A 16,189-nucleotide genomic window follows, 5' to 3' on the forward strand; every position below is an offset into this window, starting at 1 on the left:
TAGGAAACCCCCCATGTGCCTTCTCCAGGCGCCTTTCCTTGGAGATGAAATAAACTTGCTATACATCAGTCTTATATATTTACGCACCTTGGGATTTAAAGCATTTTTTTTTCAGTTTTATAATATATTCCTACTTTGAAAGGCAAAGCAAATGTAAAATATGAATGCAATGAAACCAATCACTGGCCTCAATACTTTTATTGCAAGAGTCTCAATGATTCAATACTATATTCACTTCCCTGAATGAATATGCTATAGGCTTGAACCAAAATACTTGCTTTTTTGTCTCAAAAAATTGCCTTAAAAAGTACCTCCTTTTGGAATTGTACAACTGCACATTTCATTGAGTGCTAAATAAACAACATGGTCCAGGGAGGTCATGTTAGAGTCATGAAGTCCAGCTTCTTGAATAACTGGTTCTACGAAACAATAAAAACCTTAAACTACCATAAAATATCACTGATATTATAGTCACATGGCTGTAACACGCCAATATAGCCAGATTATTTCATTATGTTTAAATTATTAATGTACAATCAAGTTTTAAAACCTGACAGTGAACTTTCCATTCTTTATGCAAAATTAAAAGCTCTAAAAGACCCTTTGAGTTCTATACTTCAGAAACATTAAAACACTATTAAGGCATTAATTAACAGACCCCAAAGAAAGTAATCAGAAAGTCTAGAAAGGAGAGCTAGTCATATTTTAAGGCAGTCAAAAGGGTTATTTTTTCCCCCCACTTTAAGGCTCTTAACTGTAACTTATTCTATGCAGACATTATTCTGGATAAATGAAAGCTCCATCAATTGGCTGATTACGGAAATGAACAAAGCAAATGGATAGTTCAGAAACAGACTGTAACACATCTATTCCCCCCCCCTTTTTTTTTTTAAAAAAAGATGATTTCATACATCTCGTTCCTTAGGAGAATTCTTGATTGTGAGAGGCTGGCAATAAAAGGAAGAAACTGTAACTAAAACATATTCCACAAGCTGTCTCGTCACATCATACCAAATACATAGTCTATATTTAGAATAGTGTAACAAGAACATTTTCTTCATGAGTGTCCATTCATTGTATATTTAAATTTTAATTTGGCCATAAAGGGGCTCCAGTTTACACTTCAAACAGCTTGAAGAGTCATTTAAATACAAGGTTTAATGTAACATTTGCACTTAAATAATCTGATTATATATGGTGATATGAAATATGTTCACTACATTAAACAATCCAAGTATATATATAGTAAAGTGAAAACAGCAGAAATCTTTTGCTGTTTCTTTTTTTTTTTTTCAGGTATGGATTCTGCTAACTTGTAAAAAGTGCAGTTCAGAGATTTTAAAATTAAAATTCACTTATGAAGGCAAAAAAATCTCCACAGGATCAGAAACAGCATTTGCATATCTTCATTATATTTACAAATCATTCTCACTGTAAATAACCACCTCAACTTCAGAACTAGACTCTTTCAACATTATCTTGCTTTCTATCATTTTCTAATATATCTTCTTGTTTTTAGGTTTAGGAATATGTGCCATTTATAATTTTATTCAAATAGTACACTTAGTGACATTACTGGTTTTCTATATGAAAAATACTTTATAATTAACTTTAGAATTAAGTTCATAATAATTTTCACAAGCAAATACAGTTACCAATTAAAACAATATTGAATGTCAATGTAAGTTATTTATACTAAAAGCTTATATGTGTGCATGTATATACTCAGTGATGACTTCAATAACCAAACAGTAGTCTTTATGATTATGGAAACATGAGGATACAGATGTCATCTTCTGAAAGAGTAGCCAATTATTGCAGTGCTCATGTAGCAGAATACCTCTTTTCAATGCAAGTACGTTTATCTCTAATTACAAACAAATCCTGAATAACTCATCTTATTGAATGGTCATAAAATTTCTGGAATATATACAGTATAACTTGATTTTGGAGGAAAATCTGTCAACTCAGTTATTACTTTAATAATTTGGAAATTATTTTCTTAAATCTGTGTAAAATAAAAAAAGAATCTGCAAAAGATCAATCTAAACCTGAACGTAGATGACTTTCTTGCCATTCATTTTATTATCCAATTAGATCAAACTAGAAAAAGGACAAAAATGTGAGAAGACTTTCAAAAGAAAAAGAAAACTAGGCCTAAAAGAATCTTTCCTGGAATGAGATGAAGGAGCAGGTATGAGGGAGACACAAGGCCAAACTCAAGCAGTAACTGCTGCCTTGCTTCACGGCAGCACCTCACACCTGTTCAGATTCTCACTTGTGTTCTTTATACTGAGTCTGTTTGACATTTCTCTAGAGGACAGTTTTCATCTTAATAAAATCAACCCATTTCAAGACTAGATTATTCATTTTTTAAATTAATTTAAAAAATATTTTATTATTTTTATTTTCTGTGTATGAACAATGTATTGCCTGCATGTATGTGAGTGCACCCGTGTTGCACAATGCTGCGGGAGGCAGAAGAGAGCTTCGTATTTCCCTGGACCTGGAGTTAAGGATGGTTCATAGCTGCCATGTGGGTGCTGGGAATCGAACCCAGTCCTCTGCAAAAGCAGTCAGTGCTCTTAACTGCTGAGCCCTCTCTCCAGCCCCAGATTGTTCATTTTTTAATTACTTTTACTACAAGTGTATCACTTACCCACTAACTCTGTGGCAGTATCTTTTTAAAAATCTTTTCTAACTTTTACATTTATTATTTTGTGTGTGAGTGTATGGATGCACATAAGTGCCATGGGGTAAATGTGGAGACATTTACTACAGGTACTGATTCTCTTCCTCTACTACATGGGTTCCAGGGATTGAACCCAGGTCATCAGGCTTGGTGGTAAGTATCTTTACTCATTAAGCCATCTTGCTATGGTAGTATCTTTAGGTCAAATGAAAAAGAAATATAACTTACAATGATTTAACCTTCGTTTCTTGCTTAGGCATAGCTTTACTGTACTTCTAAAGGTGTTTCTTAATGATTATAGCCTCAAATTTATTCCCGTATTCTGTTCTTTCCAAAAGAATTGAATTTTTCTAAAGTCTAGAAAAGTGAGACATAACCCTGCCAATAGTATTCTGTCAGTTGTAGACTTGTTATTTGAAAAGACTATTAAGCAGATGTTAGTAAGAGTATGCTGTTCTGAGTATGAGTTTTTCTGTCTTTCCAAAAGGATCTTGACTTGAAATATAGTTCTTTCTTTTTATCAGACAATAATGACATCTTAGTATTTTTAATTAAAAAGGAAATTTTAACTTGTATTGCAAGCCCTCCTTTCCAGTTTTAATTTTAGGTAAATATTAAGCTACTGATTCTATTATCTCCAAGCATAAGGGGTGTTACTTTGTGAACCTAGCAAGACTGAATCACATAAGTTAAACTGGTTCTCTATAAACACACAGTACATTTAAGAAAGCAAAAGAGGTTCCAAAGGGGTAATACTACATTCCATTCACTAGCATCCTGCCTTACTAAAACTCTCATAAAAAACAATCACTAAATAACAGTGTTAATAAATGGAATTTCCAAGAAATCACCACTAATAAAAAAGATTAGTGTTTTATCAATAACAACTGAAATCTGGAAATATTTACACATTATCTTGGAAATAAATTTATTTTTTAAGATTGTTTTTCAAAGTAGTATTTTCCATGATATTTATTTAACAGTAACCCTAAAAGTAATTTGGAAAGTAAAATTTGTTTACCATTTGAGTATATTCTATGCTTAATGAGGTAAAGTCTTTCTATAGGTCTATATTACATAGTTCTAATACAACATAACTGTGTTTGAGAATTACTACAAATTAAAAAATCATACATGTTCAACAATTTTCTAAAGCAATCATGCATATACATTATTTCCTAATATGTAACTAAGGTAAAAGACTGTGTGTTCCATCCCTGTGTATGTAAAAGGAAAGTTGGACTGAAAGGAAGAGGCTGAGCTTCCCAGGCTACATTGCCCCAGAATCATATGGTCCTAGACACTGGTTATCTAACCAAAATCAGAATGGTAGATTTAAAGATTCTAAGTTTCTTTCAGCTCTGAAGTTTAATGTTTTGAAAATAAAAATCACCTTCTTTTTCCTCCTTCCTTCCTTCCTTCCATCCATCCATCCATCCATCCATCCATCCATCCATCCATCCATCCATCCAAATCTATTTAATTAGGCCTACCTAAGTACTTCAAAAAGGTCACCTCTAATCTTATTTACCTGATGGATTAAATGCTAGCTCCTAGACATACTTTATTTACCTAAATGCACAATTTGAACAATATATAATTGAAAAAATAAGCTTTTATGTAATATTCCAAGTAGTATTTTAATTAGGATTAATAAGTTAGACCATATTATAATTACTAATTTCTGAAAATTCTGGGTTTAAAGGATTCAATAGCTCTCATGTAATTTAGGATGTTTAATGCTACAGTCAATTTTAACATAAAGTTTTTATATCTCAAAAGTAGTTAAGATACTAACCCCTCCTTGACAGAACATCAGAAGTAAGGCTCACTTGGAGTGGGAGGTGCCACTGTCTTTGCTGATCAAAAATGTCTCAGGTAAATAATGTTTAAAATTGCTGCCAGTTGTCTTGAAAGAATGACATATCAAACCACATTAATATGTCAAATACATCTGCTGGAACATTTTCTTATTCGCAGAGCCTAAATTTCTCAGCAGAAAATATGTACACAAATCCTCACACTACCAAAGTCCCCTTTGTCCCAAATATAAAACTTCCAATTGCCAAACTTAAGGTTATATAACTTACATTTACTAGTGTTTGATTTTTCACAGAAAGTGAGAAGGGCTTTATAAGCCCCTATTAAACCTTTAATATTTAAAGAGCAATGCATAAAAATTAAAGTTTTAATATAAACTACCATAGATACCATTATAAAATTATGAGAAAAGACACTGGCATTTCAATAGGCTGCTTCTATGCTAAACCTCCTAATGAAAACAAGATAATTGCTCAAGAAAGTAATGCAAGTTAGTATAATGAAAAGGAAGTCTAATATACCAAAAATATTTTAAAAATTTCCTACATGGACTAATTTAGTTCTTAGTTGGCTACTCTAAAATTGCCTTTAAACTTGAAGAACCTAGCTTTCTTTATTATTTCTTTATGTTATCAGAAAAAGTCTGTGAAAACATAATAGACAATGATATAGGACAGAGGAGACTACAGACATTTAATTAGAAAATACAAAAAATAGTTAAAGGTAATTTAAATTATTCCTATTTCAAGAGTATGAAGAAAGACACCTCTGTATAGTTGAAATTTTAATTGTTATATGTTCAAGATAATAGATGGGGAAACTAAATGTGTTAAACATTTAATTTTCATTTATGAATATGAAAATAAGAAAGCCTAACTACACCAAAAGATGCTGTAATTTAGAAGAAATGACTAAGTTCTATCTCTACTCATGGCAATAAAATACAATGAAACAAAGCAAATTCCTCAGCCTACAGGAAGGTAACCAAGTCTTTTAGGATTTTCCATCATGTTTTGGCCAAATGGTACAAATTCTACAAGTACAAATATAACACCTGAAATAAAAAATACCTTTTTCATGGAATAAGAAAGCTGTCGTTTATATGACCTTAGAAAACTCTGAAAGGAATTTGTAAAACTCATTCATAATTTAATCAAATGTCTTAGTTTTTTTTTACCCCTTGGTATAAAAGTTTACCACATGAGGTTCATCTTCTATCACAGTTGCATGGTCTAGTGCATTTCAGAGTATTTGGACGTCATCAAAGCTGTCCTTTTCCAATGAAAACATTTAAGAAAACAAGCACTTCTCAAACAAGAGACATGATGTGGGACTACTCACTCACACTTTTGTACTTAACACAAGTGAGATCCAAAAGTGTTACTTACCAAAGTAAAATGTGACTACTATACAGTGTCTCTAAGGACGTTTTCTATTAGAGGACGATGCTACAGTATCCTGAAGCTATTTCCCAAGAGCTAGCTGAATACATGTACCTTTGGGTCCAATGTGCTTTTCCTTCTGTCCTTGGCAAAGTATATTTCCATCTCACTGATCTCCACTTTTCAGTGTACTGCCGTTAGCTGGGAAGTAACTGTGTATGTTCTATGATATCCACTGACAGCAGTGGACATCTGAGATCATGCTGGTGCTTATAGTTAAATTATATCCAATGTGAAATTCCGAATTACATCCAGAGCACCAGTATCAAAGCCGCACATATCCAACATGCCTCTGTCATCTGGGTCTGCAATGCTAAAGCCATTTGATGTCATTCCACAAACTATTAATTTAGCTGGAATATCCATTTTCTGTAGAAAGAAAAAAAAACATAGGAAAGAGCAAATACATATAAAAATTGAAAGGAAAAACTAAACAAAAACCCTTCAAAATTAAGACTAAAATCTGTCAAACCTTTCTATGTGCAAGCTTCTTTTGGTCAATCTTTTTCTTTTTAAAAATTTTTTGATTTATATTTTATGGGTATGAGTGTTTTGTATGCATGTAAGTGTTTTGCATGCATATCTCTCTTTAATTCCTGCCCTACTTTTGTGCTGGGGATCCGATCCAGGACCTTGCAATTGCTAGGCAAGCTCTGTACCACTGAACTACTGAGCTACACTCCCAGTCTCAGTACTTCTACATTAAATTTTAAAGAAAATACCACCCCCCCAAAATCAATGAAAGGACACACTGTTAGAAACTATAATCAATCTATTAAATAATATACCTAATGTAATTGTTTTGCTTTACTTTTGAGACAGGGTTTCATGTAGCCCAGGCTGAACTCAAACGGTGTGTAGGTGAGGATGACCTTGAACTTCTGATCCTCCTGCTTCTACCTTCCAAATACTGACATTACACAGGCATATGCCACCAAGCCTAGCTTTATGGAGTGTTGGGGAGTGCCATGTATGCTAGGCAAGTACTAACTGAGCTACATTCCCAGCCTTCATTCATTCATTCATTCATTTATTTATTTAATTTGAGACAATGTCTCACTACATATGTAGCCCAGATTGGTCCTGAACTCCTTGTGTGGCCTAGGCTGGCTTCAAACTTGTGGTTCTTCTGTCTCAGTCTCTTGAGACCTAGGATCACAGACATAAGCTACCATGCCTAATATAACTGTTGTACTAACTTTAAAAGTTTAAGTACCATTACTTACTATGACATTTACCTGTTAACTAATTTGTTCAGATCCAAAACTAGCAGAAGAGACTCAGGACTAATCATTATTTAGACTGTTAGCCCAAATTCTATTCCCTCATGTATGGCTCTTAAAATTAAGCATTCATGGGAATCCTGAGCCCTACGGACAGAATCTGACTCAGCAGATGACAGATAAGGTCTGGGAATTCTGACATAGCTAGGAAAGCTGGTAGGAAAACCACACTTATAACATGGCTTGTTTGTGCTTCTCCTTACATAAGTCACATGTTAAGTGCTCTACAGTCCCATGTAATTAATGGTTCTCACATTGGACAGAGAAGCAATAGAACATTTTTATCATCTGAGAAAAGCCAATAAGGAAAAGTTTAGAATATAGATATAGAATGTAGACTGTAAGACTAACTTTAATTTTACGTAGTTCTTTAAACTCAAATGAATAATTTTTCAAGGAGTACAATGTATTATTTAAATATTTTATTATTTTTATTTTATCTGTATGTGTGTATTGCCTGCATGTATGTGAGTGCACCTGTGCTATGCAATGTTGAGGAAGTCAGAAGAGGGCTTTGGATGCCCCTGGAACTGGAGTTAAGGACAGTTCATAGCCTCCATGTGGGTGCTGGGAATCAAACCTGGGTCCTCTGCAAGAGTAGTCAGTGCTCTTAGCTGCTGAGCCATCTCTCCAGCCTCCCAATGTTATCATTTAAAAAAAAAAAATTGCTGGGCATGGTGGCACCTGCCTTTAATCCCAGCATTTGGGAGCCAGAGGCCGGTGGATCTTCTGAGATTCAGGCCAACCTGGTCTACATAGCAAATTCCAGGTTGGCTGGAGCTACAGGGAGACCCCATGTTAAAGAAAACCAAAAATGGGGATGGATGGTTCATCAGTTAAGAACACTGGCTGCTTTTCCAGAGATCTGGGTTCAATTCCCAGCATCCACATGGCAGCTAACAACCCATAATTCCAGTTCCAGGGGATCCGATGTCCTCTTCTAACCTCTGAGGGCTTTGCAAGACATGGGTGCACTTACATGTGGCAAAACACTCATACACATGCAATAAAAATAAATATTAAAAAAAAAACAGCTGAAGTTGAATAAATACTTTGGCGATTATCAAAAAGTATTAGGTAGGGGATTGGGGAGATAGCTCCTCAATTAAGTGCTCTGGCTGCTCTTGCAGAGGACCTGGGTTCAGTTCCCAGCACAGATGTGGTGGGTAACAACCTTTAAGACTGCCAGTTCCAGGGGCTGTAACGCCTGCTTCTGGCCACCATGGGCACTATATCACATGGGTGCACTTACATACATGCAGGAAAAACACTCACACAAGTAAAATAAAAGTAAATTAAAAAAAAAAAATGTGTTGGCATGGTTCAGAGTGGTGGTGCATGCCTTTAATCCCAGTACTCAGGAGGCAGGAAAAGGCAGATCTGGGTTCAAGGTCAGTCTGGTCTAGAGTGAGTTTCAGGACAGCCAGGGCTAGCTGCACAGTAAGACCCTGTCTTAAAAAAATAAGAAAGCAAAACATTATTGTTTGCAATGGAACTGGTTTAAGTAAATAATTCTGTGCCTACTTTTTATTATTTTTAAGTACTGTTGAGCCCAACTGGCCCAGGAGTTCTTAAAAACACACATACACCCCATACTGAAAGAGAAGGTTGTATCATTTGGGTGTCAAACAGTAACAGAAGAGTTTGCTTTACCTTTCGATACTCCTTCAGGGCAACAGCAGGATGGACATCCCCAGCAAAGGTTTCATTATCAGTGAATACTATGAAGACATCAGCAGCTGTGCTTGTCTTCTGGGCCCAGATCATTGGAAGAGAGCAATCAGTCTCACCTGCAGGGATCTGTCTCAGAAAAAAAAAGAATGGTAATACCAAAAAATTGCTTTAGTGTCTATCACATGCCTGAAATTATTAAATACTTAAAGGCATTATATTCTTAAAGTATCATTTTATTTAGAGCCAATACATAGGCTTTCTCTATGCTAGGAAATACACATATATTTGATCTAGTGCATGTTAGAAATTAGTACAGTTTCTTCTTACAAATTAATATTGTGCATGCCATAAGCACAAAATCTATACAAGACATGTTAAGTAAACTTAATGAAACAGTTTCTTACTTGATTCATGGCCACTAAAACCTGTGGTAAGGACATATCTATAGTCACGGGAAATGGAACCATTTCATCTGAAAAGGCAACTACAGAAGATTCTTTTTCTGTTCGTGTGACCACCTGAAAAATTCAATGTCATGATTTCAGCAGACTGGGGAGATATAAAGTCTCTTAAAGTTTATACAACTTTATCTTTGAAAGAAACACTATGGGATTTATTATTTCCAAGTTATAAAAATGCTACATCTATGATATTCCTTTGAGGCAAGTAAAGATACAGTCTCCTTATTTTACTAAATTAGGAATAAAGCCACAGAGGTGCAGAAGCGTGCCTCACTTGGTGCTCAATGATGGGGGTGATGGGTGATAACTGCAGAAAATAAAAACAATTAAAAATTGTACTTTTGTGTTTCAGAGTAGACTCTTTCAAACACTATTCAAGGGCCAGATGGCTCAGTGGGTAAAGGCACTTGCCATCAAGCTTGATGACCTGAGTTCATTTCCTCTAGCCCACATGATGGAAGGAGAGAACTGACCCCAAAAGTTGCCTTCTGACTGCCATACACCTCCCTCTCCCTTCCCCAACCTCTCCCACCACATACGCAATTAAATGAATAAATGAAATAAAAAAGCATTATTCCCAAAGTCTTACAGAGAAAGTGGTATCTACATCAATACTTTGAGGCAACTGTAAAGAAATATTCTTCTCATTTTACTAATTAGGAATAAAGCCTCAGCAGTGCAAAGCCTGCATCACCTACTACTCAGTGATGGGCGAGAACTGAAATTTCCTAGTGCCTATTATTAGTTTCTTGATTTTTTAAAAACTTGTTTATCATTAAATTTTTTTCCTAAACATCATCTATTTCTCCAAATACTAGTGACATTTAATCTTTTGTTATAAAATTTAGCAGCTCAATTCTGATCATTCTTTGGACATGCCTTTTCAGTACAATTAAAACTTTGTTTTATTCAAGTGTGTTTAGATACAAAATGATGAATGTCACATAAGTTGAAAGGACAAAATAAGTGAAAACCAAGTTCTTGATGATACTGAACTCTACAGTTTCACTCTGCAGTAAGCATTTCTGGAGGGGTGGAAGCTGGAACAGTTCTAGGTGATCTCACCATGCACATTGCTGCAGCAACGGTACTAGCGTTGAGTATACTACCCAAAACTTTTTGGTTCATAGAAGTACTGACATCAACAGCTAGCAAGAAACGCTTTCCACTCGGCTCAACAGTCTAAACAGAAAACAAAATAATCATTAAAGAAGACAAGGAAATTATAAGTAGAATAAATCACAAAAAATCATATTTCCTTATCTTTCAATCAAAAGGCTCCCAGAAAAAATGCTGGATTATTTTGGGGGGGGGGGGGCTGGAGAGATAGCTCAGCAGTTAAGATACTGGTTGTTCTTCCAGAAGACCTGGGTTCAAATCCCAGCACCCACATGGCAGCTAACAACTTTGTAACTCTGACAGCCTCTTCTGACCTCCGCAGGCATTGCACGATATGGGTGCACTTACCTACATGTAGGCAATACATGCATACACATAAAACAAAGAAAAATAATAAATAAAAATTTTTTTTAAAATGCTGGATTTTTGAATCACAAATTAAATGACTACTATTTAAAAGTGCTTAACACTTATTATTGATAAAATGAGGAAACAAAGTAATCTATTTAATAATATTACTTAAAGAAGCTATGCTCCTATATTTAAAAAACTTTTTTCATGCTGAGTGTGGTGGTGCACACCTTTAACTGCAGCACTCTGGAGGAGGAAGCAACTGATCTCTGTGAGACTGATGCCAGCCTGTCTACATAGTGAGTTCCAGGTCAGGTGGGGCTACAGGGGGATCTTGTTGCAAAAAATGAAACAAAATGAAACATACTTTTTTTCACTGAAGTAAAACAAGAATTTCTAGGAATTTTTTTTTTAACTGTGGTAAAAGATAATCACAAAATTTACTGTTAAACCTTTCTTTTTTGGTTTTTTTGAGACAGGGTCTCCCTGTAGCCCCAGCTAAACTGAACTCACTATATAGACCAGTCTGGCCTTGCTCTCACAGAGCCCACCTGCCTCTGCCTTTCAGGTGCTGGGATTAAAGGTGTGTGCCATGCACCACCATGCCTGGCTCTGTGTTAAACCATTTTAAAGTGTGTAATTCAGTGGCATTAAATATATTCACAATGCATAACCATGGCCTCTATTTCCAGAAGATTCATTATCATGTACAGAAAGTTTATTAAGCAGTAACTAAGTTTATTAGCAGACCAGGCAAATCTTCTGTTAGTCCTTGCACTGTCTATACTTTTTCTGGTACAGCAAAAGTACCCCACATAACACAGTCATAGAATGCGCCTGGATTATCTCCACCTTCTGGCTATTGTGCATGATGCTGTCATGAACACTGGTCTACAAATACATGGTCTAGCACCTCTTTTTAATCCTTTGGGGCATATCACAGAGGTAGAATTGCTGGATAACATGGTAATTTTATGTTTTGTTGTTGAGACAGGGTGTTCCTATATAGCTAGGCTGGCCTTGAACTTGTGGCAATCTGACTGCCATGCCTCCCTCTACTCCCAGTATAGGAATTAAAGGCATGTGCCACTATATCTAGTGTTCTATGTTTAATATTTTGAGCCTGTTTTTTTTTTTTAACCCCCAGTGGCTACTTTTTACATTTTCATCAATAATACACACAGATTCTGATTTTTTCACATCCTTCCCAATACTGGTTACTTTTTGCTTTTTTTTTTTTTTCCCCTAGGTTTTTTGAGACAGGTCTCCCTGAGGCTACAGAAGGCCTCCACCTCAGAGATCTGCCTGCCTCTGCCTCCTGAGTGCTGGGATTAAAGGCATGTGAAACAATGCCTGGCTTACTTTTTGCTTTAAAAAAATAAAACCAAACATTTTTATTTTGTTTTGTGTGTACGCATGTATTGCTTGAATATATGTAAGTGCACCCATACTGTGCAATGCCCTTGGAAGTCAGAAGAGAGTGGTGGACCCCCTAGAACTGGAGTTCTTAGTTGCCATTTGGGTGCTGGGAACTCAACCTGGGTTCTCTCCAAGAACAGTCAGTGCTCTTAATCACTGAGCCATCTCTCTAGCCCCTATTTTTGATTTTTAAAAAAAGACTTATTTACCTAATTTTATGTACATGAATATTTGCCTGCATATATGTATATGCACCACACGCATGCAATGCCCACAGAGGCTAGAAGAAGGCATTAGATCCCCTTGAACTGGAGTTATAAACAGTTGTTAGCTGCCATGTGGGTGCTGGAATAGAACCTGGGTCTCTGCAAGAGCAGCCAATGCTCTTAACCATTGAGCCATCTATTCAATTAGGTACAAAGTGGTATCTCATTGTGGTTCTGATCTGCATTTTCTTGAGGACTAAAGCACCTTTTCATGTCTTATTGGTCACTTATGTAATTTTTGGAAAAATACTAATACTTCATCCATTTTTAAACTGGCTTATACTTTTGCTATTGAATTAGGGGGCATTTTACAGTCTGGTTAAACTCTTATCAGAGATATAATATGCAAATATTTTCTCCCATTATGCAATACTTTTCCCACTTTCTTTATGTCCTGTTAATGCACACAGGTTGTACATTTTGAAGTCCAATTCATTTAATTGTTGTTTTCTGTGCTTTTGGATTTTTCTAGTTTTTAGCACTTAAAATTTGGGCCACTGATCTATTTCGAAATAATTTTTGTATGCTGTCCAACTTGCTCCTTCTGAATGCAAATATGCAGTTTTACAGCATCATTTCTTGAAGACTGTCCTTTCTAATTAACTAACCCTGGAATCCTTCTAAAAAATCAACTGCCCATATGTGTCAGTGTGTTTCCAGCCCCCATTCTACTCCTCTGGTTTTCATATCTCCCTTTGACAGTAGTGCTTCTGCACTGCCACTTTGTAGTTAAGTTTTGAAATCCACACACATGAGTCCTCCAAATTTGCTTTTTCAGATTTATTTGGAGTCACTTGAAATTTTATATGAATTTTTTCTTTCTGCAAAACATGTCACTGGGACTTCGAAAAGGATTGTGTCGATTGCTTTGGATTATATTGTCACCTTAACATTGTCTTCCAGAGTAGGCACATGGAGGTCTTTCCATTTGTCTTATTCTTTCAGCAACATTTTAGTTTTCAGTGTACAACTGTGCCTAGCATTACTGTTTATTTCTGTCTTTTTGTATGCTACTATAAATGTTAGTATTTTTTAAATTTCCTTTTCAAACTGTTCATCAATACTGTATAAAACTGATTTATTTGGATTTACTTACTTTTTTTCCCCTTCAGTTTTCTGAGACAGGGTGTCAGGTGGCCCAGGATGGCCTTGAACTTGCTATGTTGTTGAAGATGACCTTGAACTCCTGATCCTCGTGTCCACTTCCCAACTGCTAGGATTACAGGTATAGTTCACCATACCTGGTCCACCTGATGATTTCTTTGTTTAATGCATTGCTTTTTATCCTACATTTGTACTATGTTTTAATGTGTGTGTGTGTGTGTGTGTGTGTGTGTGTGTGTATGCGTGCATTTTTTAGGGTTTTCTACATATAAGAATGATCATGAACAATTTGGATGTTCATACTCCTTTTTTCTTGTGTAATTATTACAACCTTCTGAACTATGTAGAATTGAAATGGAGAAAGTGAATATCCTATTCCTGATCTTATGGGAAAGCTTTTTATTGTTCAGTATTGAGTATGATGATATCTATGATTTTTAAAAAAACATGAACTTAATTATGTTGAGGGAGTCCACTTCTATTTTATTATTAAGTATTTTATTGATTTTGTTTTGTTTTTTAAAATCATGAAAGGGTGTCAAATTTTGTCAAATGCTTTTTTGGCATCAATTGAGACTAAGGTCTGCCCTTTGACTGACTGGGATTATATTGACAGGTTGGTTTTCTCATGTGGAAACATCTAAACATCTTTTATACAGCAGGGATAAATGTCACTTGGTGATTATTTATACCCCTTTTAATTTGCTGTTGATTTTTGATGCTAGGTTTTGTTGTGTATCAAGAAAAAGCATGCCTTTAATCCCAGCCCTTGGGAAGCAGAGGCAGACAGATCCCTGTGAGATTGAGGCTGGCCTGGTTCACATAGTGGCTTCCAGATGGACTGGGACTAGGGAGACCCTGTCACAACACAACAACAAAAAACAAATGAAAAAAGAGAGAAATAATTGAAATAAAAAAACTTGAGGGCTGGGAGATGGCTCAGCAGTTAAGAGCACGGGCTGCTCTTGCAGAGGACCCAGGTTTGATTCCAGCACCCACAGGGTGGCTATGAACTATACTAAACTTCAGTTCCAGAGGAATCTGAAGCCCTCCTCTGACCTCCATGGCTTTGCACAGCATGGGTGCACTCACATACATGCAGGCAATACATGCATACACATAAAATAAAAATAATAAAACAAAACAAAACAAAACAAAAAACCCTTGAACTTAAAGCTCTGATTGGGATTTTCATCTTGAAAAATTGATTATCGTAAGACTTCAAATCTTGGTCTCCAATACTGTAGTGCCCAGCTATGGGAGACAACCAGTTGTTGTTCTAAAATGATGGATAAATTTGTTTTTCTCTCCCTATCTAGAAGCCTTGGAGAGGGAACTGATGCTGATTCTAACCATTCCAACTATCAAAATACCTGAAAGCAAATCCTGAATCCATCATTCTAGAGTCCAGCCTTGGAAGACAAAAGAAAAATGAGGAGGGATGCTTTTGGAAGCTCTTGTCAAGAAATTCCAATGGACTTTCATATGAACATTTGAAAATTGCTCTGTTCTGACTTTTTTCTAGTTCCCTGTCTAGAACTTGTAATGCTAATTACTCTTGCCTTTACTTCTCCTTCACATCTCCTATTCACTAGTCAAGGACTTTCTTTTTCCTTCAGAGATCAGAGTTGTGCAATTTGGGAGTCTTTTCAATAGACCCACTGAAGGGGGTTGCCTCACGCTGCATCCCTGTTCAGCATGGAAGAAGCCAGAGAGGTCTGTGTCCCAATTTCCTATTGGCAATTTGGGTAACCTCTTCAGAGGATGGTGTGATAAGAATAGGAGGTAGGAACTGGCTAGGCAGTTAGTATAAAAAGACCCCAAAGAAAAGTAGCCAGTTTCTTGGCTAAAACTCACAATGTCCTTGGGCCTCTTAGCAACATACTCTGTTCCAAAGGCCAAAAATGTCAAAAGTATTTGGGAGCTTGTATCTAATCCTTAAAAGATTTTACGGCTACCTCTTCAGAGGGAGGAACGTTAGAGTAGCTAAAAGCCCCATAAAAATAAATAAGTCAAAGAAGAAGAAAGAGTACATGAAGTATTCTTTTGCATTTCTGTGGGATCATCTGACTTGTTCCTCTTTTCTGTTTTCTTATTTATTGGTAGGTGAGTCATCAATAAATCACTTATCACTTATCAGAAAAAAGTGATGGGGAGATATGGGAGGAGTTGGAGGGGAGGGAGTGGGCATGGATTTGATCAAAACACCTTATGTGAATGTTATGAAATTCTTAATAAATTAGTTACTTAAAAAAAAGAAAGATTATCAAGACTGATGAGACCCATCTACCAATAAATAAGAAAACAGAAAAGAGGAACAAGTCAGACGATCCCACAGAAATGCAAATTCTCAAATTTAGTAATTTATCAAAATGATCTTAGAAATTATCAAAATGACCTTAGGATAAGTAGTGGCTACTCAAAAGTAAGAGACTCATGCATCAACTAGAACATTAATTCTGTGGTCACTTTCACACAAATTAAAGAAAAACAGCACTGCCATTAGAATGTGTTCTCACAAAACATAGTAACCCATGAATTTTTTTTTACAAAAAGC

The 16,189-nt window shown here is 35.8% G+C and overlaps 1 protein-coding gene across 2 annotated transcripts in view; it reads right to left on the reverse strand.

Moving 5' to 3' along the window:
- Positions 1–293: 293 nt before the first annotated feature.
- Positions 294–16,189, reverse strand: part of Ro60 (Ro60, Y RNA binding protein) — a 28,903-nt gene continuing 13,007 nt past the window's right edge. For both annotated transcript variants that reach the window (XM_008836215.3, XM_008836214.3), the window contains exons 6-9: positions 10,439–10,555; positions 9,317–9,430; positions 8,892–9,038; positions 294–6,324 (exon numbers count right to left, since the gene is read on the reverse strand). In XM_008836215.3, the coding sequence (XP_008834437.1) occupies positions 6,172–6,324; positions 8,892–9,038; positions 9,317–9,430; positions 10,439–10,555 (531 nt within the window). In that variant the 3' untranslated portion in view covers positions 294–6,171. The remainder of the gene's footprint in view (positions 6,325–8,891; positions 9,039–9,316; positions 9,431–10,438; positions 10,556–16,189) is intronic.

Source organism: Nannospalax galili, unplaced genomic scaffold (genome assembly GCF_000622305.1).
Source record: "Nannospalax galili isolate Female #2095 unplaced genomic scaffold, S.galili_v1.0 scaffold1017, whole genome shotgun sequence".
NCBI classification, from domain to species: Eukaryota; Metazoa; Chordata; class Mammalia; order Rodentia; family Spalacidae; genus Nannospalax; species Nannospalax galili.